General features: G+C 44.1%; 1 protein-coding gene across 2 annotated transcripts in view; it reads right to left on the bottom strand.

Moving 5' to 3' along the window:
* The window catches only part of Tmod2 (tropomodulin 2), a 49,021-nt gene extending 30,536 nt beyond the window's left edge, over nt 1-18,485 (bottom strand). Inside the window, exons 1-3 of one of the 2 annotated variants that reach the window (XM_008829763.2) lie at nt 18,349-18,485; nt 2,074-2,272; nt 176-332 (exon numbers count right to left, since the gene is read on the bottom strand). In XM_008829763.2, the coding sequence (XP_008827985.1) occupies nt 176-332; nt 2,074-2,199 (283 nt within the window). In that variant the 5' untranslated portion in view covers nt 2,200-2,272; nt 18,349-18,485. The remainder of the gene's footprint in view (nt 1-175; nt 333-2,073; nt 2,273-18,348) is intronic. The other variant, XM_008829764.2, reaches the window with a different exon arrangement.
* Nucleotides 18,486-21,572: the final 3,087 nt, after the last annotated feature.

The following is a 21,572-nucleotide window of genomic DNA, read 5'->3' as shown; positions in this document are numbered from 1 at the left end:
AGCATAGTATAAGGGCTCTAGTCGGGGGAGGAAGACTATGGGAGGGTGCTATCTGGGAAGTGAAAAAAAAAATAAATAAATAAAAATAATAAAATTAAAAAAAAAATAAATAAAATACATTTTTTTAAAAAAGGAAGGGTACTTCATCCCAAGAGGTACTGTCTGTTATCCTTACCTTTCTTTTCTCCAGTGAAGGGCACAAAGTCCTCCCTGTCTTTCTGTTCCAAAGCCTCTTTCTCTAGGTACATGAGGAGGTGCTCACGGTCAAATGGGCCAGTGGCTGCTTTCTGGGTCTGGTCTTTCTGTCTGAATCCAGCCGGCAGCGTTGCACTCTGACAAGACAGAGGTACAGGAGGGAAGGGATGATGTTTGCTAGAATAAGTTTGTTATTTCTTCTTTCACATTTACTGGAAGTGGGAAAGCTGGGGAACACCTATATGGGCTGAGGGCTAGAGTCTTGGGACAGCTCTGAGTATGCCCAACCGGCTCAAGTAGACCTGACACAGGGCTAACAGCCTCTGGGCCTTCTGCAGTTGCCTTCTAGAATGTGGTGGCAAAAGGTCTTTCTTTGTCAATCATACTTAGATTTGGCTAGGTGTGCATCCAAGGGGCTCCAAAGGCAGGAGTCAAGATGGCTACACTCTTTTATATTTAACCTGTTTCCTTTGGACACATCCAAATATGTAAGTGAAGATTAGAGTAGATGTCAATCTCTACTTGATTTTTTTTTTTTTAAAAGAGGGCATCAAGGGGCTGGAGAGATGGTTCAGTGGTTGTGAACACTGGTGCTCTTGCAGAGGACCCAGGTTCAATTTCCAGCACCCACATGGCGGCTAACAACTGTCTGTAACTTCAGTTCCATGGGATCTGACACCTTCTTCTAACTTCCATGTGCACTGTACAACATGGATGCACTTATATACATGTAAGGAATATACTCATACATATAAATTAATAAAGAAAATTTTAAAAAGGTAAGGACATCTTCAAGTCCAGCCTGGTCTATATAGTCAGTTCCAGCAGCTGGGGCTACAGGGAGACCCTGTCTCAAAAAGACCCAAAAAGGGGGGCAGGGCATCAAATCTGCTGGAATTGGAGTTACAGACAGTTGTTAGCTACCATATGGGTGCTAGGAATTGAATCCAGGTCTTCTACAAGAGCAGTCAGTGTTCTTAACTACTGAGCCACTTCTCCAACCCCCAATATCTACCTGATTAAGCATTGGGTTTTTGGGTTTTTTTTTTTTTTTTGAGACAGAGTCTCATAAAGCCCTAGCTGGCCTCAAACTCACTATGTAGGGAGATTGAGAGATGGCTCAGCAGTTAAGAGAACTGGCTGCTCTTGCAGAGGACCCATGTTTGGTTCCCAGTACCCACATGGCAGCTAACAATCATCATTAACTCCACTTTCAAGGGATCTGGAGTCCTCTTCTGACCTCTATGGGCACTGCATGACATGGGTGCACTTACATACATGGGCAATGCATTCATATACATAAAATAAAAATAAATTAAAAAAGCCCTCACTCACTATGTAGTTGAGGCTGGCCTTGATTCCTGATCTTCCTGCCTCCAATTCCTGAGTGTTGGGATTATGAACATGCACTACCACACCCAGCTCTTGTTTTCTATTTTTAAGGCAAGGTCTCACTATGCAGTCTATGCTGCCCTGGAATTCACTATGTTTACTATGTTGCTGAGATTGGCCTCAAATTCACAATCTTCCTGCCCTAGTCTAGCAAGTGCTGGGATCACAGACAAAGCATCTGACATTTGGGAAACACCAGTAAGATTTGTCCTCATTCCTCTTTTTTTTTTTTTCCCATAAGTCAGAATACTTTTTCCCAATGGAAAATATTTTTCCTCTTTTACACTAAACCAGTTTTTGCAAAACCCATTTGTCATATCTCACTGCAGTGACAATGGGGCTGTCCGCAAATTTGTAAAAGTGGCTCAGAAGCACTCAGGAAGAACAGAATTTTGCATTTGGGGCTTTGGGATTTCTGGGATTAAAGGACAGAGCTGTGCCCTTGTACTGTCATTCAGCACTCTGCTGCAAGTCCGTGCCACGAACCTCGGGATCTAGGTCATCTAGAACATTTTCCAACTGTTTCAGTTCCTCTTCTGAGAGTTTGCCAAGAAGCTCATCCTCATTGATGTTCTTGTATTTCTCCAGCTCCTTTTGAAAGGGGAGTGCCATGGCTTCGCAGATAGACCTTTCTCATGCACCATGCACCTTGAGTGGACCAGCGTCCTGAGACTTCAGACTACTACTGAAAAAAGAGAAACACTGTTACCTTCTGACTCTAAACAGACTTAGTAGTAGTAGATTGTGCTATGCTGTCAATGAATTCTACTGCACAAATAATTCAACCCAATGGCAGGTTTATCTTCATTTTCTGAGCAAGAGCATAGCTTGCAAAGCATTTCCATACCCAGCTTATTAGTTCACTGATCTTGCCCTTAAGGGCAGCCCTATGAGGAAGCCAGTGCAGTTACCATCACTGCCATTTTACAGACGATGACTGAGAAGAAGGTAGCAGACCTTGCTCTGGGATGTGTGTGCCTGGTTTCTGATTTCTAGGGTAGTGAGTGCTTTTCCATTCTACTTCTCGGCCTCCCCAACTTTCCATAGAGAAATAGGAACAATGCACTGATTGTACCGCAGTTGTAAGCAGCATACTTGTGTCTTTTCAGGGAGAGTGATGAGAAGAACACAAAATGGGATTCATTCAGGAAAGTGTTTGGAACCTCTGTAAGAAAGCATTGTCCCATAAGTCCCTGCAATTAAACCAAGAGGCCTTCGAAAGTCCTGGCCACATAGTCACTCTCTCTACTTTTTTCCTTTTTATCTTCTACTTTTTAAAACTTCTTTGAGAATATTTTAATAGTATTTTCTATTCTTTGAAAGTTTCATACATATTCCCATCCACCACCCTCTCCAGCTCCTCCTGGTGTCCCCTCATCTCCCTCACAGCCTTGGTCCTCTCTTTATGGATTTATTTTTTGTTATTGTTTCTTTAGCCACCCCCTAATTCTTCTTTATGTCTTCACAACATTCTTTTTAAAAAATACTAATTTATTTTGTATGTATGAGTGTATTGTCTGCATCTGTGTAAGTGCACCCATGTTGTGCAACGCCTGCGGAGGACAGCAGTGGGTGTCGGATTCCCTGGAACTGGAGTTAAGGACAGTCGTTAGCTGCTATGTGAGTGCTGGGATTCGAACCCGGGTCTTCTGCAAGAACAGTCAGTGTTCTTAAGTGCTGAGCTGTCTCTCCAGCCCCACAACATTCTCTTTTCAGCCCCACTCCACCCCTTTAGAATACTACCTCAGTCCTAAACTTTCACTCCAAATGCAAGTTTTACTCAGTTTCTTGCAGAGAATTTTACAGATCTTCCCTAGCAAGGTAACTGCATTTATCCATCACCTAGCTCTTCTATAGCAGTCAGTATTTGCTGAATAGTTACTATTGCTAGACACAGTTTTAGAAAACAGAAATAAAAAGATCCATAGGATAGGACCCTTTCTCCCAGGGAGATCATAGCTTAGTGAGACAATCACACAGACAGCAAAAATACCATGTGGTGGGCAGGGAAGGGCAGGGGAGGGTTGAAAGGCACCTGAAAAAGAGGTGCACTTAAATCTTGAAGAAAGAGGTCCTAAGATGGACATGGGTGGGCAAGGACCATTCAAGGAAAAAACAGCATAAACAGAGGTACTAGATAGGAAAGTACATGATGTGTAGGTGGAATGGGTAGAGGTGGCTTGAGAGGAAGTTCATGGAGTGGGGACATCTGTGCAGGGCCTTTTTTATGGGCTGCTAAGGGACCTGGATTTTACTCTGTTGGAGATGGAAGACTACCATAAATTTTTAAGTCATGGGGGACCTGAACAAACTTATTTCCCCCCACAAGGAGGATGGCTGCAAGTCTGAGGCCAGCCTGGTCTACACAATAAGGAATGAGTTCCAGACCAGCTAGGGTTACATAGATAACATAGATAATCTGTCTCTCAAAAGCCCAAACCGATAATAAATAAATAAATAAACAAATAAATAAATAAATAATCCTCCCCTGCAATTGTCCTGGTGAGATGGCTCAGTGGATGAAGATGATCCCCAGAACTCAATGGTAGAAGAGCTGGAGTTACAGGCGGTTGTGAGCCAACTGATGTGGGTGCTGGGAACCAATCTCTGCCCTTTGGAAGAGCAGCAAGTGCTCTTAACTGCTGAGTCATCTCTTCAGCCCCCAAAATGTGATTTTGTTTTCTTTTTGTTGTTGTTCCTTTGAGACAGTGTCTCCTTATAGTCCTAGCTGGTCTGGAACTCACTATGTAGATCAGGCTGGCCTTGAACTTATAGAGATCCACATGCCTCTGCCTCCTGTGTGCTGGGATTAAAGGCATGTGCCACCATGCCCAGTCCAAAATGTCTTTGTTAAAAGCATGTCACATTGGGGGCCTGGAGAGATGGCTCAGCGGTTAAGAGCACTGATGTTCTTGCAGAGGACCTAGGTTCAGTTCCCAACATCCACATGGTGGTTAACAACCAAATGTAACTCCAGTTCCAGGGGATCTAATACCCTCTTCTGACCTCCACAGGCATTGCACCACATGGGTGCACTTACATACATGCAGGCAATACATTCACACATGTGAAATGAAAAATAAAATATTTAAAAGCATGTCATATTTTGATTGGCAGTATTTTTTCTTAGTATTGCATAAAATAATTCATGTTTTATAGTTGACTGACTTAGAGTTGCTAAGACTCTACTTAAGTTTCTATTCCAGGATTCTATAGCAAAACCTTAATTCCTTACCTTCCCCTGAAACAGACTTGCTTTCTAGATTAATGTATCTACCAGTTAGCCATTTCAAATAGTTAGACCAACATTATCTTCTCTCATCCCATGCTTGGTCTGTCAGTAATTACTGTAAGTAATTACTGCACCATCTCCTTTCTTCACTCATGTTTTAGATTGTGGCTCTGTGGGGACTGCATAACTCTAACTGCATGTTGAGAGCTTTTTTTGCTTTCCTCTAAGCTACTCAGAGCATTATGGGTTTATCTTCTTTCTCAATGCCACTAATAAGCCACTTGTTTGGATAAAAACCTGCGTGGGGAGGGACACCCCTGGTGAGGGTTTTTTTTTTTTTTTTTGAGACAGGGTCTCCCTGTAGCCCCAGCTGGCCTGGGACTCACTATGTAGACCAGGCTGGACTTGAACTCACAGAGATCCGCCTGCCTCTGCCTCCCAAGTGCTGGGACTACAGGCATGTGCCACCATGCCCGGCTATATCTTTTTAAAAGTGTTTTATTATTTTTATTTTATGTGTATGAGTATTGCCTGCATGTATGTAAGTGCACCCGGGTCGTGCAATGCCTGAGGAGGTCAGAAGAGGGCGTCAGATCCCCCGGAACTGGAGTTACCCTCATGTGAGTGCTGGGAATAGAACTCGGGTCCTATTCAAGAGCAGCCAGTGCTCTTACCTGATGAGCCATCTCTCCAGCCTGCACTACATCTTTTTTTAAAGCTACTAGCTTTTAAAAGATTTGTTTTTATTTATATGTATGTGTATGCATCTGTATGAATGTGTGCCACATGTGTGTAGGTGCCTGGAGAAACAAGAGGGTGTCAGATCCCTTAGAGCTAGAGTTACAAGCAGTTGTGAGCTAACCAACATGGGTGGAACTCTGGTCTTCTGAGTAACCAACAAGGGCTCTTAACCACTGAGCCATCTCTCCAAACCTCATCTTTTTTTTTTTTAATCTACAAAAGATTTTTAAACATCTGACATTCTCCTTGTTTATGAGATTATACTCAGAATATAGTCATCACCTTGCAACTACTAGGGGGAAAAAAAAAAACCCTATACTGGTTCCTTCTTAGCTACAGAGTAAAATTCAGACCACTGACCACTTAATGCTCCCATAATGTGACTTTAATCTACACTTCCTTCTTCTCTCCTTATTTTCCTGGGTTCTTGGTTGTAGGTGGATTCATGGCTTCTTCGTCCTATAAATATGTTGCTTTATGTGTAAAAAGAACCAGATGAGATTAAAGGTCTTTTTTTTGTATGTAACAGGGTCTCATGTAGCCCCAGCTAGCCTCAAACTTCCTATGTAGCTGAGGATGACCTTGCACTTACTTCTCTGATCCTCCTGTCTCCAGGACGGGCAGTTGGAATCATTGGGATTATAGATGTGTACCACTGCTCCTGGTTCATACAATGCTGGGTACGGAACCCAGAGCTTTGTACATGCTAGGCAAGCACTCTTAACAACTAACCTACATCCCCAGCTCCTTGCTTAAGGGTCTAACATAAGGAGGGTATTCTGGATTATCTGAGCGGGGACAATCTACTCCAGAGTTCAATTAGGACATAGAAAAGGAAGACAGAAGAGTCAGGCAAGCTATCAGAGCAGAGGCTCAGGATGACATGATTTTTAGCTTTGAAGATGAAGGAAGGGGCCATGAGCAGAGGAATGTGGGAAATTCTGAAAGTTGGAAAAGGCCAAGACTCCCCTGGAACCTTCAGAGAGCAGTACGACCAGGGAAATACCTTTTTTTTTTTTTTTTTTTTTTTTTTTTTTTTTTTTAGTTTTGTTTTTTTAAAACATTTCATTTATTACTTTTACTTTATGTGTATGAGTGTATCGCTTGCATGTATGTAAATGTACCTGTGTTGTGCAATGCCTGTGGGGGTCAAAGAGGGCATTGGACCTCCCTGGAACTGGAGTTAAGGACAATTGTTAACTGTTATGTGGGTGCTGGGAACTGAACCCGGGCCCTCTGCAAGAGCAGTCAGTGCTCTTAATCACTGAGCCATCTCTCCATCCTTGTTTGTTTGTTTTTTGAGACAGTGTCTTCCAGTAGCCCCAGCTGGCCTGGAACTCACCATACAGACCAGGCTGGTCTCAATCTCATGGAGATCTGTCTGCCTCTGCCTCCTGAATGCTGGGATTAAAGGTATGTACCACCATGCCTGGCTGACCTCTAACTTTAAATAAATTATTTTTATTTTTTATGTGTATGAGTATTTTGACTGTATACATGGGAAGTGTACCACACGTCATGCAATATCTGTGGAGGCCAGAAGAGGGTGTCTGATTCCCTGGAACTGGAATTATGGTTATTAGTTATAGATGATTGTTAGCCACCATGTGGATGCTGGAAAATGAACTTGGGTCCTCTGCAAGAGCAGCCAGTGCTCTTAATTGCTGAACCATTTCTCCAGATAGAATTTTTACTTTGTTACAGCACCAATTCAGCAATCAATATACTTTCTTCCATCCTTGAGGTAACCCCTGGAATACAACTGTCCAGCCTTCCATTTCCCCACTCTGCTCTGTGCCTCAGGAGTACTGTCTACTTAGATTGTACCAATGGACTCCTGTCTTTTCTGCCTTCTGTTTGGGCAACAGAAAAGTAGAGGACTTGGTGGTTGGGGGAAAGGAGGGTTCTTTCCCCACAGGCCATCCTCTGCATGGTTGCCTTTCCCTTGTTGGCCTCAAGCCTTGTGGTGAAGGGTCTCTGTCATGACTCCTACCATATTTCCTCCTTGTTGGACTCTAAAGCTTCCCACATCCTTGTAAATAGCCTCTTTATTAAAATCTTCTCAAGTTATTCAGCCTGAGCACACCCTCTGTTTCTTGTCGGGAAGCTGGCAGATATGGCACTAGTGCTTGGAATGCCCCTCTCTCTTCTCATGGCCTGTCTGTGCTCTGCTTTTCAGGCCTGGCTCAGAGATATGAAGCTCTGCAGGGTCATAGGATGTCAGAGGTGTGAGAGCCTTGGTGCATCCAGCCTGGCCACACAGGCCACTCTTGCATTTCTTCTGTCACTCTGGTTGGCCTCTTCTCACAACCTCTTCCTCTAACTTAAATACTGGTACTCTTCAGAGTCTTGTCTCAGAGACTCTTTTTTCATCCCTCACTCGATGGTAAAGTTTTTATTATAATTTATATAATTTTTAAATTTATTTTTGTTGACTCTAAAATCTGAATCTTCATCCAAGATTTTGTCTCTAAGGACTAGAGCTGGGTAGTTCCAACCACCTAATGAACATCTCTCCTTGGCTACCTCAGACCCTTCAAATATGTCAGAAGAGCTCTTGTCCTCTTTGCTCCTCTAGAATGTCAGGATGTTGTGTAAGAAACTAGGGTGCCATTCTTGGCACTTCTCCCTCGTTTCCTTTCTACCCAAATCCTGTCCTTACAGAATGGTGAGACATCCTCTACTTCTCTATCCATGCTGCCCACATCCAGTCCTGCCCCTGCTGATACTCTACATACAGTGGTCAAAGTGACCTTTGTGATCAATTCTATTCTATTTATTTAAAGTTCTCCAGTGGTTTCCCATTGCCCTAAAGATGAAGTTCAAATTCACATTCCGGCCTCTGTCGAGTCAGCCTCCTCTGCGCACTGTATTCCTGATGTGCTCCTGAACTACTTCCAGTTGCTGGCTAATGCCTCATGCTGGCTTTGCTCAGAGCACTAGGAAACCCTATTCACACCTACCCCTGGCTGACTCTACATAACTCTTCTTCCAGTTTCAGTTGGACTTCTCTTCTGTCAGACCCTGGGTCACTCTCCACCCCCAGGGTATCCCTTTGACTACATACAGCTGTCCTTGGCTTCATTACAATTACTTGATAATCTCTGTGAGGGTGGAGAACATATAACTTTTATTCACCAATAAAATCCTGACTTTCAACACAAATCTTGACCCAGAGTAGGCATCCAATGAATATTGTGCAACCGATGTCAAATGAAGGAAATGAGCTCAAGTGTAGAAGTGACCATGCAGCTCTTTCCATCCAGCCATTGTTTCCACCCCCATACCCCACCCAGCGTGGAGCCTGCTGAGATCACCTAAGCCCACAGAAGCTGCTCCTCTTCCTACATTTGCTTTGTCTATGTCACCAATTTAATATTCATTACTCGTTACATTTCATGTCTACAATTTAATGGTTCTCTCTCCAGTGAACACAAACTCCCAGAAGACAGGAGCTTGTTCCTGGGTTTCTGAAGCTCAGGCTTGCATAACCATTCAAGTCTACTTTTTCCAGACACTGCTGGAATAGTGGTGGACAAAACATATGACCCTCTGGATGCTAACTGAATTTATACTTCACCAGGGGAAGACATATTAAGTAATCACAATAAGACTTTAACCCTATCAAAGCAAACTGCATACAGTATACCAATATACCAGGGGGTCTCAGAATCAGAGGAGAAAAGAAAGTTGTATTTACTTAGAGTACACATTGACTTGAAGATTTAAGGAAAACATAGCTGCTGTTATGATTAGTGGTGTTTTGCTTGTTTTTTTTTTTTTGTAACTGGGTCTTACACTATAGTCTAGGTTGGCCTGGAACTCACTATGTAGTCTAGCCTGGCCTCAAATTTGTGTTAATTTTCCTGCTTCAGCCTCCTATGTACTGATATTACAGACATGCATAACCACATCCAGTATTTTGCGGGGGGGGGGTCTTTTGGAGACAATAGCCTCAGCTGGCCTGGAACTTGCTATGGGGACCAGGCTGGCACCAATCTTATAGATATCCACCTGCCTCTGTCTCCCAAGTGCTGAGATTAAAGGTATGTGTCATCACACCCAGCTTCAATTCAGCTTTTATTAATATTATTATTCTTTTGGTCTTTTTGAGACAGGGTCTTCCCTGTAGCCCCAGCTGGCCCGGAACTCATTATGTAGACCAGGCTGGCCTCAAACTCACAGAGATCCGCCTGTCTCTGCCTCCCAAGTGCTGGGATTAAAGGCGTGTGCCACCACACCTGGCTTTATTATTGATTTTTGAGACATGTTCTCCCTATTAGCATAGGCTGGTTTCCAACTCTCCCTCCTCCTGCTTCAGCCTCCCAAATAATGGGATTATAAATGTGTACTACCATATCCAGAAAGTTATTTTTTAAAACAAACATAGGGCTAGGCATGGTAGTGTGCACCTATAATCCTGGCATTTGAGGAACAGCCAGCAGGACTGACACAAATTCAAGGCCAGACTGGTCTATATAACAAGATTGGTTTCAAACTAAACCAAGTACCTAAAACAAAGATAGGAATGGTATAGAGAAGAATGCAGCTTTCTCATAGCTTCTAAAGCTAAATCCCAGATTGCCCAGTTCTTGGCTGGCCTCCTATACCCTACCCTGGCCCCAAAGGGTTCACATTTGTTTCCCCTCCTGGGAGTGATGAAGCAGTGGAAAGTGTGGCAAATCCCTGCCACAGCCTCGCCTTCAGCAAGGTGTCTGTCCCGTGGCAAACACTCAACACACAACAGGATACTAATATACACACTGGAATAGAGCATGTGCCTCTGAGGCTTCCAGGAGCCCTGGTGGGTAAACGCAGAGCCTGTTAGCAAAATGGAAAGTAGGAGTGACAGCGAGTTGAAGGAAGTATCTCTTCCTGTTACACAGAAATACAAGCCATGGAAAGGAAAACTAAGAGTGTGGCTTTCTTTGCTTCTTTTTCCACTATCTTATTAGGATAACTATGCTACAAAAAAGGAAAATCAGCTTCAACGAGAATGGCCCAGCCTACTACTCCATATACACAGACAAACCAGAGCCCAAACTGCTGCTGATTTATTTTAGACTCATCAAATGAGGTTAATCATTCTTTTTTTATATACCTTTACATTTTTAAATGTTTTTATTTTAAGTGTATGAGTGTATTACCTGCATGTATGTAAGTGCACCCATGTTGTGCAATACCCAGGAGGTCAGAAGAGGGCGTTGAATCCCCTGGAACTTGAGTTACAGACAGCTGTTAGCCACCATGTGGGTGCTGGGAATTGAACCCAGGTCTTCTGCTAGAGCATTTAGTGCTCTTAACCATTGAGCCATCTCTCCAGACCCCACAATACTTTATAAAGCAATTAATGAATATTTGCATAAGAGCCAAACCTGTATTTTCTAAAACTAGAAAACAACAAAATCAGCCTATCAAAGGCCCCTCCCATGAAATATGCTGATCCTGTATACTTAATTCATCTCTAGATGCTGGAAAATATAAAAATGTGAACATTAAAGTCTGTGCTTTGGAACCTAGCTGTTTGAAGACAGGCCAGTGATGTCTTTTTCTTTGTCTTAAGCAGTCAAATGAAGCCAGGAATGGTGGCACGTGCTTATAATCCCAGCACTCAAGAGGTGGAGGCAGAAGGATCAGGAGTTGGAGGCCAGCCTCAGCTACACAGTGAGTTTGAGAACACCCTGGGCTACATGAGACCCTGTCTTACTCTGGGAAATAACCATCAGAGGATGAGGACAAAGAACTCAAGATAAGGAAGAATTGCAAGGGGAAAAAAAATGCAGTAAGGCAATGGGCCTAAGCAGCTGAAAGGGGAATGAGGAACTGATCTTACCAGATTCATGAAGTCTTCTATCTGTTTTCCCAATTTTATAACACAAAAACTTCCAGACTTTAAATCAGACTTGGAAACAGTCCCCTTTTATGACAACATGCCCGTAAGAGAAGGCACCGCTCCAGGTTCATAAGGGCAGCTGCCACGCAAACCTGGCCACCTGGGCTCAATCCTTAGAACCCACACACAGGTGGAAAGAGAGAACCAAATCCACACAGCTGTCCTCTGACCTCCACATGTACTCTGTGACATGTGCACCCACACATACATGTTATCCACAAACATACAAAATAATAATAAAAAAATCAGAAAGAAAGCACAGATGACTAGAAGCATAGGATTTGGAAGTAATCAGCTCAGGGACTCATGATGCAGATGTGTGTGGAACTGACAGCCTGCCTCCTGCAAAACACGTACAGAATGGTACAGTCTCACATTACTTGTCACTGGGCTGCATTCAGAAAAATGCATCAATCTGTCAATTTTGTCATTGTGAAAAATATCACATAGTGTATTACATAGACCAAGACAGCTTCAATGAATTGGGCCCTATAACCCTATGGGACCCCTGCCATGTATGTGGTCCACAGCTAAGTGAAACATCATCCCATGAGTACGTGAGATGGAGGTGATAACTTGGGGCATTATTGTGAGGCACAGTGCCTAGCACATGCAAGATCTCATAGCTGTTTCTCCTGTCCATAGTCTGGACACAATCTTCTTCTGGGAGTAGTCTTTCCCTCTATTTTCCTTGTCAGGATTAGATACAGAGAAGGCGCAACATGGAAGGCCTTCAATTAGCACTGCCAAGTGTAGCAGGCCTCCATGGTGTTGGCTGCCCAAACTGATTTCCACTTGGCAGGAAGTAGTCAAGACTTCCTCGCTGGGGGAGAAGCTCTTTCACATCTTACTGACATCCCACACTATCACTGGCTTTCTAATTCTCTTGGTGGGTTCTAAGTCCTGCTGCTGCAATGTCCCTTTCTGCCAGGCTCTATTTTCTGAGCAGTTATTGTTTCTTTTCTTTTTTTGAAACAGGGTCTCACTATGTGGGCCTGGCTGGTCTGGAGCTCACTCTGTAGACCAGGCTGGACCCACACTTGTACAATCTTCCTGCTTCTGCCTTGTGAATGCTGGAAAACCATAGATGCAAGCCACCATGCCTAGTTGAGTTCTCATTTCTTTTTAAAATTTTTTTTATTTATTTGTACTTATTATTATTATTTTTTAAGACAGGGTCTCCCTGTAGCCCCAGCTAGCCTGGAACTCACTATGTAGACCTCCATTTCACAGAGATCTGCCTGCTCCTTCCTGAGTACTGGGATTAAAGGCATGCACCGCCACACTGGGCTTTTTAACTTTTTTATATGTGTGTTTTGCCAGTGTAATGCAAATGCACTGTATGTATGCATTTCCTGCAGAGGCCAGAAGAAGGTGTTACATCCCCTGGAACCAGAGTTACAGAGTTGTAAGTCACCACTGGGAGCTGGGAATCAAAAGAGCAGTGCTCTTAACCAACCACTGAGCCATCTCTCCAGCTCTGAGTTCCCATTTCTTGACCTCTGTCTACCTCTTTGCCTTATATTTGGGCCTTTTTTTATTTTTTAACAACCTGCTGGTTTAATTAATTATATAGTAGTGTTTGGTTTTTTGTTTTTTTTTTTTTTGAGACAGGGTCTCATGCAGCCCAGGCTGGCCCTAAATGCCTGATCCTCCTGCCTGTACCTTCCTAGTGCTGGGATTGTAGGTATGTGCCACCAGCTCCAGCTTGTGCTAGTTTTAATATGTTCCTCATTTTGCCTTTGGGAATTCAGAAACTTGTAATTTCCCATCTCACACCCCAGATTTCTTGTTTTTATCTGCTGATTTGTTTGCTTTCCTGGCTTCTACCTGCTCCTGTAGTCTTTTATCTACTATCTCTGTCTTTTTCTTTGGCATCTGTCTATCCATCAGCTTTCATTTATGCTTTCCTGTGATCTATAAGAGCTGTGTGCTCCTGGACTCATGATGCTTACACGATGTCAGGCATGATGTCTACCAACTGGTGTAATGAGCATGGCCCAATCAGAAGAGCTGTCCATAAATAAGGGGGATGTCTGTTTCCACCCATACAGGCTGTATAGCTGTGCTCATGAGACTCCAAAGTCCTCCAAGAGATCTAATGAGGGCCTCCTGGTTCTTCCGTAGAGCTGGTGCCCCAATTTTGCTTCTTTCTCTTCATGTCCAGGTTTGGTGAAGCAGGTCTAACCATGTTTTAGGAGCTCCTGTTACTTACTGTCCTGGAACCAATCTTCTTCCCAACCTGGCTGTCACTAAGGAAATCCAGGAAGACTGGTAACATACACAAAAGAGATAATTAACAGGGAAGTCTTTCTTCTACTGGTAGTGGGGATGTGTGGATGTGTGAAACAGAGTGTCACTACACAGAGGCTAGCCTGGAACTTGCTATGCAACCCAGGCAGGCCTTGAACTCAGAAACCTCCTGAACTTCCTGAATGATAAAATTAAAAGCATGTACCACTGTGCCCAGATGATAGGGTAGTTTGGATGCTCAATCAAGAAGGCAAAAACATAAAAGCAAAAATAACAACAAATCACAGCTCTGGGGAAAGTGGTGCTGAAATGCAAGACCTATTCAAGGAATTCAAACTGGCTTTGGGAGAAGAGGTAGTGATCTTTATTTTATAGCTGTGCGTGGTGGCATATGCCTTTAATCCCAGTACATGGGAGGCAGAGGCCAGCCTGGTTTAGTGAGTTCCAGGCCAGCTGGGGCTATAGGGAGACCCTAGCTCAAAAAAATTTTTTTTATTTACTTATTTTTTATGTTACCTGTGTGTCTGTATATGTGTATGCCACATGTGTGCAGGTCCTCATGAAGGCCAGAGGAGGGCTTCGAATCCCCTGGAGCTGTAACTACAAGGGGCTGTGAGTCACCTGACATGGTGACTGGGAACTGAATCTGGGTCTTTTGCAAGAGCAACAAGGGCTCTTAACTGCTGCCATCTCTCTAGCCCCGAGGCCGTATGACCTTTTACACAAGGTTTCATGATTTACACACAAAGGGAGTAACAGGGTACTCCACAACTTCTGTCAGAATCTAGACCAATCATTTCTCCAACGTTTTCTTAACCCAAAGTAAAAATGGACTACCACCTATGTTCTCAAACTTCCTTACATACTGACACAGATCTTGGGTGTGGAAAGGAAAAGGACAGCTGAACCTGGTAGCACAGGCTAGTAACCCAGGTACTCAGGAGGCTGAAGCAGGAGGATCACAGATGCAAGGCTAATCTGAGCAACTTGGTGAGACCCTGTCTCAAAATAAAAGGCAAAAAGAAGGCTGGGGATACAGCTCAGTGGTAGAGTGCTTGCCTGGCATGTGCGGGCCATATCTTCAATTCATAATATGATAGAGGTGAAAAGGGAGGGAGAGTTAATTCAGGGTAGTTCTTGGCTGGGGCTAGAACTGCTAAAGTTTGGGGAATTACTAATATAGTTAGCTCCACTAATATCCATGAGTTCCATATCTTCTGATTTAATAAACTGCAGGTCAAAATATTATTTTTTAAAAATATGAGGTTGCTTTTTTTTGAGGAAAACTGGGTTTGATTCCTAGCACTGAAACAAAACAAAACTGAACAGAACATCTCTACTATGCTGACTTTTTTCCCCCTTGTCATAGTGTTGGGCGTGGTGGCATACACCTTTAATTCTAGCACTCAGGAGGCAGAGGCATATCTCTGTGAGTTCAAGGCCAGTCTGGTCTAAATAGTGAGTTCCCAACTGGGGCTACAGGAAAAAAAAAAAAAAAAAAAAAAAAAAAAAAAAAAAAGAAAAACCATAGAAACTAGTAATGTATTACACTGTACTAAGTATAAATAATTTAGAGATGATTTAAGAGAATATATGTATGTTCATAAATGGACTTGAGATCTGCAGATGGAGGTGTGTTCCTATGACCAATTTCCCATAGGTATTAAGGATATAACTATATTTTGAAGTTGGAGCTAGAGGATGGGTCTCAAGCATAAATGATCAATAGTAATCAAGAAGAACCAAAAAAAAAAAAAAAAAAAAAGGCAAAAAAAGAAAATTTTTCCAGGATGCCATTTACATTTTGGGAAGTTTAGGAGTTTCCCTCAGACTCTACCACAATGGTCTGGCCCTAATCATCCAATCGTCTACAGCACTTTCCCTTCATTTAATTATTTTATTCATCTCCAATTTATTTAAAAAGTTTGAATCTACAAAAAAGCTAAAAGAATAGTATAACAAATGGCTGCATCCTGTTCTTGACTTACTGGCTGCATCATTCTGCCTTCTTGCTCTTGAATGTTGCTCTACCATCATAGACTTTTTTTAAACCTGCTGAATGCTGAAGATGTCAATGTGCTTCACCTCTAAAATCTAAACCTTTCACAGTGCCAGAAGATGCTACGCAGGCTGCTGGGGGAGAAAAGTAATCAATGGTATTACCTAGTGGTGAACCCTGAATGTTTCAGTACTGACCTGCCAGGCAACATGTGCCCAGTAGTGCAGTAGTGGCATGAAGGTTATAGGGGTAACCAACCACTTTCTACTTGGGTTTGAGGCCTGCTCCATAAGAAAAAAATTCATGCCTGGTACTGTAAACCTGGTCAAAAGTCCATGGCTTGGGAGGTCCATAGACCCTAGGGAGGAACTTACTACTGTTGTTCTGTTAAATGACCATGTCAAACTGTCTTCTAAATATTTATGCTTATTCCCATAGATCAGTGCTGTTCTCAACCTTGGCCAGAGAAGCTTCTTCTGTAATGCAAGACTCAAAGCTGGTTAAAGTGCTGAGGATGAGTGACTGTTGAGTGCTTTACCCTAAAGGGGACATCTCTATGATTCTAAGACTCAGAGAGCATCATGGAAGAGGGGACAGAAAGAATGTAACACCCAGAGGATGGGGAGGAGCACTGTGAAATACTGTCTTTTGGATATAACGTAGCTGCTATAAACTCATAGCAGCTATGGTTACCAGCACAAGGCCTGCACAAGGTAAGTCAACACTGGACTCAGTGGGTTCCCCCACCTCCAAAAGAAAAGAAAGGAAAAAAAAGGAGAGGGCATGGAGGTGGGAAGGGAACGTGTTGGGGGCGGGTTGAAAGGCTCATGATACACTGCATACACGTACGAAACTGTCAAAGAATAGAAGATCCAAAGAGTAAGAACAATCTCCTACATAACCACAATATCATGACTGCATCTAAGAAAATAAACAGTAATTCCTTACTGTATAATAGAGGGTCCATATTCAGATTTCCCCAATTATCTCCAAATTATCTTTTTTAACTATTTTTCTTCATACAGGATTCAAAGTCTACATACACTAATCCATTGTTACAAGTATTTTAATCTATAATAGTTGTTCCCCTTACCCTGCATCTTCTCAGCAGGAATACCACATAGGTGAAATTAACAGGAGCCTCACAAGAAGTTCCACTAACCTTGATCTTTTGGTGATGGTAACTTTGCAATCTCTCTATTGTAAGAGCACACTCCTTGAGTATCTGTGATGAGACACTCTGAAATAATATGAAAATCCTGCTCCTAACATTTCACTGAGGTGTCTACCATTGACAAATGAGGTTAGTGTTTCTATAGCACAGAGGCACAGAGTGTGTCTCTCCTTCCTTCCATTGTGTATTCATTTTTCACACAATAACTCTTCAATGCCATCCTCTCTTTCCCACTGTGTATTCTCTTAGTTAATTCTTGCTGGAGCTTACTCCCCCACCTCTTGCTGAGCACATCTGACAGCTCAGGCCCAGCCCTAGGGAGCCACTAACCTTTTCCAGCTGATCACATGGCCTTCAGCAAACACACTGAATAAAACCAGCACACTGTGGCCTACCAATTCATGGGAACATAAAAATCAAAAACAGGTGTAATATTCATTGGGTTAGACTGAAGAGAATGGAGGAAATCATGAATTTTTTTGAAACTGGATTGTGTAAATCCTGAAAGCTCTTTCCTCCTCCCTAGGGCTGCTTGCTTTGTCCTTGTCAGGTTTTATAAAGGTGGTAAACAGAAACACCCTTGCCACATCAGTTCTCTGATATAAGAATCCACTGAGAAATGAGGTTCAGAAACCATTTCACCAAATAATCCATTTTACATGGAGAACCAGGCTGGGAGAGGCATAGGGTCTGGTCCAGGAGTCCTCAGCCTTTAATGGAGGTACAACAGAAACCCCACTTTGATAATGCCTCCTCTCACGCTCTTTTCTCTCCTTTCGCAAGCGCCTCGTGATTCGGATACTTAACCTGCGCCAGAGAAGCGGTAGTGTTCTCGTCCTCTTCACTGTAATTTGCATTTTTGCCGCATCACCTTCCCATCTTTGGACACTTAAATTCCCCAAGGCTTTTATAATTTTTTTTTAAATCGACCTTCAATTCTGCAGGTCAACAGGAAAACTAAAGAAGTCCCGGGATGGCACAGACTAGCATTATTTTAGCCAGAAAAGAAAAAAAAAGATTTTCCGGGACCTGCATCAGGCGGCTCTCTAGAGGCTGAAGCACCCTGTGACAGCTCCGGGGACCTCAGGAAAGACGCCGACCCGGGTCCTCCCTTCATCCGTCTCTTGCTCAAGAGAGGCCGCGAGATGCTCGAGACTCCAGGAGCTTATCACACGTTCACCAGAGAGGAGAAAGTAGGGAACAAAGCCCAGCGTGGAGAGCCCCAGCTACGCGGCCCGGGGCGACCGGAGACCGCGCCTTCTTTGCAGCGGTGCGCGGGCCGCGGGCTGCGGGGCTGCAAGGCGCAGTGCAGCGGGGACCCACACGCTTCCCCGGCCGCCCGCTGCACCCGCCCGGACATAAGCGGCTGCGGGCTCCGACTGGCCGCGCGCCCCGCCGCGGAGCATCCTCGCGCAGACACGCAGGGCGCTGGGCTGCCCGGACAGTCCCCTCCCGACCTCGGAGCTCACCAGTGCGTGCGCCCATCCCGCTGCGGGCGGTGCGGGCAGGCAGGCTCGGCCCCAGGCGCAGTTCCAACCAGCAGGGGCGGCGCCGCGGCCCGGGCGAGGACAGAGATCAACAGGCGGCTCGGGCAGGGTGCGGCGCGGGGCGCGCGGCTGTAGCGGGGCAGCCTGGGAAGCGTAGTTCCGGCGGCGCGCAGCGGCCACGCGGAGGAGGGACCCCCCCCCCCCCCCCCCCCCCGACCTGGCCCGGGCTGCTGCAGGGAGGTGGGGGCTGCACCTGAGAGCGCGCTGCCTGGCAGGTGGAGCCTTGGCTTGGGGAAAATTGGTAGGCTCTTTGAGATGCTCTGGGCTCCCGACGCGGTGGGTTGGCAGAAGCTTGGCGAACTGTGGGCCAGTGAGCATCCTTCGGTGCAGCCTTGTCAAGGCAGAGCTCAGGAACAGAACAGGCCTGCCCCTAGGATTTATGGGCTGGACCCGGGCGTGGGAAGGAGAAAATAGGTTAATTGCCTAGGGATGAGAGGTAAGCTAACAGTGGGTTAGCGAGCTTGATCTGAAATCTTGGAGAGCTGACGTTGTTACATGCAGGCTTTCCTAGGTACGACACAGGAGTTTTCTTCTGAGACTCGGTGTCTTCACTTGTAAAATGTTCACAGCTTAAAGGCACCACATGGGATTCAACGACCTATAACAGGCCTACCTCTGGTACTCAGTGCATACTCAGTAAGAGCTCCTTCATCATGGTTACAAAGGGTCTTTTTTTGGATGCAACCCTTGCTGAGAAAGCCCTACATAAAGTGTTAAGCAAAAAATAGCTGAGGTCTCCTTGGCCTGGACAAACGTTAAAACTTGCAGCTGGCCTGGAACTTGCTGTGTAGACCAGGCTGGCCTTGAACTCAGAGATCCGCCTGCCTCTGCCTCCCGAGTGCTGGGATTAAAGGCGTTTGCCACCTCACCCCACCCAGAAACTTTTTAAAAATAGGAACTTTTATAGCCTAGGCTGGTCTTGAATTTATAATCGTCCTGCTTCTGCTTCCCCTAGTCCTGGGGTTACAAATATATATCACACCCACTCTAGAAGTATTTTCTATTTAGATATAGTTTCTCTCCTTTTTGACACCTCCATGTGGACTTTGAGCATAACCTTGGTAGGGCACTGGACAGTTTCAGCTATGTTGAACTTTAAGTTGCTCATATGCAACATTTCACCTTGTGGTGGGGTCTGTGCCTAGAAATGTGAAGGAACATGAACCAAAGGGATAGATGCAGCACAACTTGGGGATCTCCCAAATGGACAACAGGCGAATAAATAAACGTTGTGTGGAGTAAGATGTGCAATGGTTGTGTCAGAAAAAGTGCTGCCAAAGAAATTCCATAGTTAAAAATAATAGCAGCAGAGCTGGAGAGATGGCTCAGTGGTTAAGGTCACTGTTCTTGCAGAAGACCCGGGTTCGAATCCCAGCACCCACATGGCAGCTAACAGCTGTCCATAACTCCAGTTCCAGGGAATCTGACAGCCTCTTCTGTCCTCCTCGATCATTTCACAACACAGGTGCACTTACCTACATGCAGGCATAATACTCATACACATAAAATTAAAAAAATAATAAAAAATATTAAAAAATAGCAACTGTGCACTTGTGTTAAAATATAATGCTTTCCTCTTTTTCTTTTATCTTTGCAACAACCCTGTGAGACAGGTTGGGTTTTTCCCTCCATTCAGAGACATTTGAGGCCAAGAAGTGATATAGTTTACTTGGGCTTGTCCAGCTGGTCATTAAGGGCATCTTCTCACCTTCCACTCTAGTCATCACAGCACCTCCCTTTGTGCATTTCAAAACACTGGAGAAACGGATCAGCAGTTAAAAGCACATACTATTTTTCCAGAGGACTCAAGTTCAGTTCCCAGCACCCAAGTGGGGTAGGTCACAACCGCCTGTAACTCCAGCTCCAGAGGATCCAACCCCCTCTTCTGGCCTCCAAAAGTACCTGCACACATGTGGCACACACTCACACAGACATGCACACATACATACATTAAAAAACAAAACAGGACCCTATCTTCCCAGCAGATTGCTGAATCAGAAAATAAAGCTGGTCCCCCCAGGCCCTTGGAACTAGTGTGGTGAACACAGGTGCACAGGAGCTGCCAAAAAACATCAGTGTTGTTTCTGTGCAGTTGTAACCCTGCACTTCCATGTCAGAATGAAAAGTGTGAACTGAAAAGAATGAAAGAAAATGGAGGTGTGACCAAACCAGCTTAAATAATGTCCTCAAGTTTTCCTCTGCATTTGTTTTGTCAAATGTCCAGGATACCTGACGTTTTTATGTTGTGAATTCATTAAAAGTCAAAAGTCATGCCTTTTTTTTTTTTTTTTTTTTTGAGACAGGGTCTCCCCGTAGCCCCAGCTGGTCTGGAACTCACTATGTAGACCAGGTGGGCCTCAATCTCACAAAGATCCACTGCCTCTGTTGCTCGAGTGCTGGGATTAAAGGTATGCGCCACCACACATGGCTACAAATCATAGCCTTTTGTCATAGCTGTTTACAGATTAAATTATCAATTTTACCAGAGAATGGTGGTGACAGGCATAAGGTAAAGCTAATAAAGCAATTTCATTCATGTTGGAGGAAAGAGTAGCAAAGATGCCTGGCAGTAGACTTTCTGTGGGTGTCTTGTGGTCCAAAATGTCTGCATGTGGTAAATGAATGGAGCATTACTTCAGAAGCGGTCTGTAAAATGGAGCAGATATAGAAATAATTTCTTACGTTATAGTCATATCTGGCAGCACATAGAGAGCCATGTGTAGGCTCTGGGAGGATATTTATGCTAAATAGAGCCTAGAAAAAGAAACAGTCAACCTCTCTGTTCCACAAGGGCTAGAAGGAAGTATTATTGGATTCAATAAATGAGGAAGGTAGGGTACTTACTTAACCCATCTAGTTTTAGTATTAACATTAAGCTAGGCATTTTGATGCACACCCGCAACCCCAAGATGTGGGAGATGGAGGCAAGAGGATCACAAGTTCAAAGTCATTCTCAGCAATGTAGTGAGTTTGAGGCCAACCTGAGCTATATGAGATCCTGTCTCAAAACAAAGAAACGAGCAAACAAAAATTAAGGGGAAGCTGAACCTGGTGGTGCGTTCCTGCAATTCCAGCACTTGGCAGCTAAGGTAGGAGGACTGATGAGAGTTCAAAGCTGGCCTAAGCTACACAGTGAGTTCCAGGAC

The sequence above is a fragment of the Nannospalax galili genome, unplaced genomic scaffold, assembly GCF_000622305.1.
Source record: "Nannospalax galili isolate Female #2095 unplaced genomic scaffold, S.galili_v1.0 scaffold213, whole genome shotgun sequence".
Taxonomy (NCBI): domain Eukaryota; kingdom Metazoa; phylum Chordata; class Mammalia; order Rodentia; family Spalacidae; genus Nannospalax; species Nannospalax galili.
Note: the sequence above shows the minus strand (reverse complement) of the source record. Positions and strands in the feature narration are given on the sequence as shown.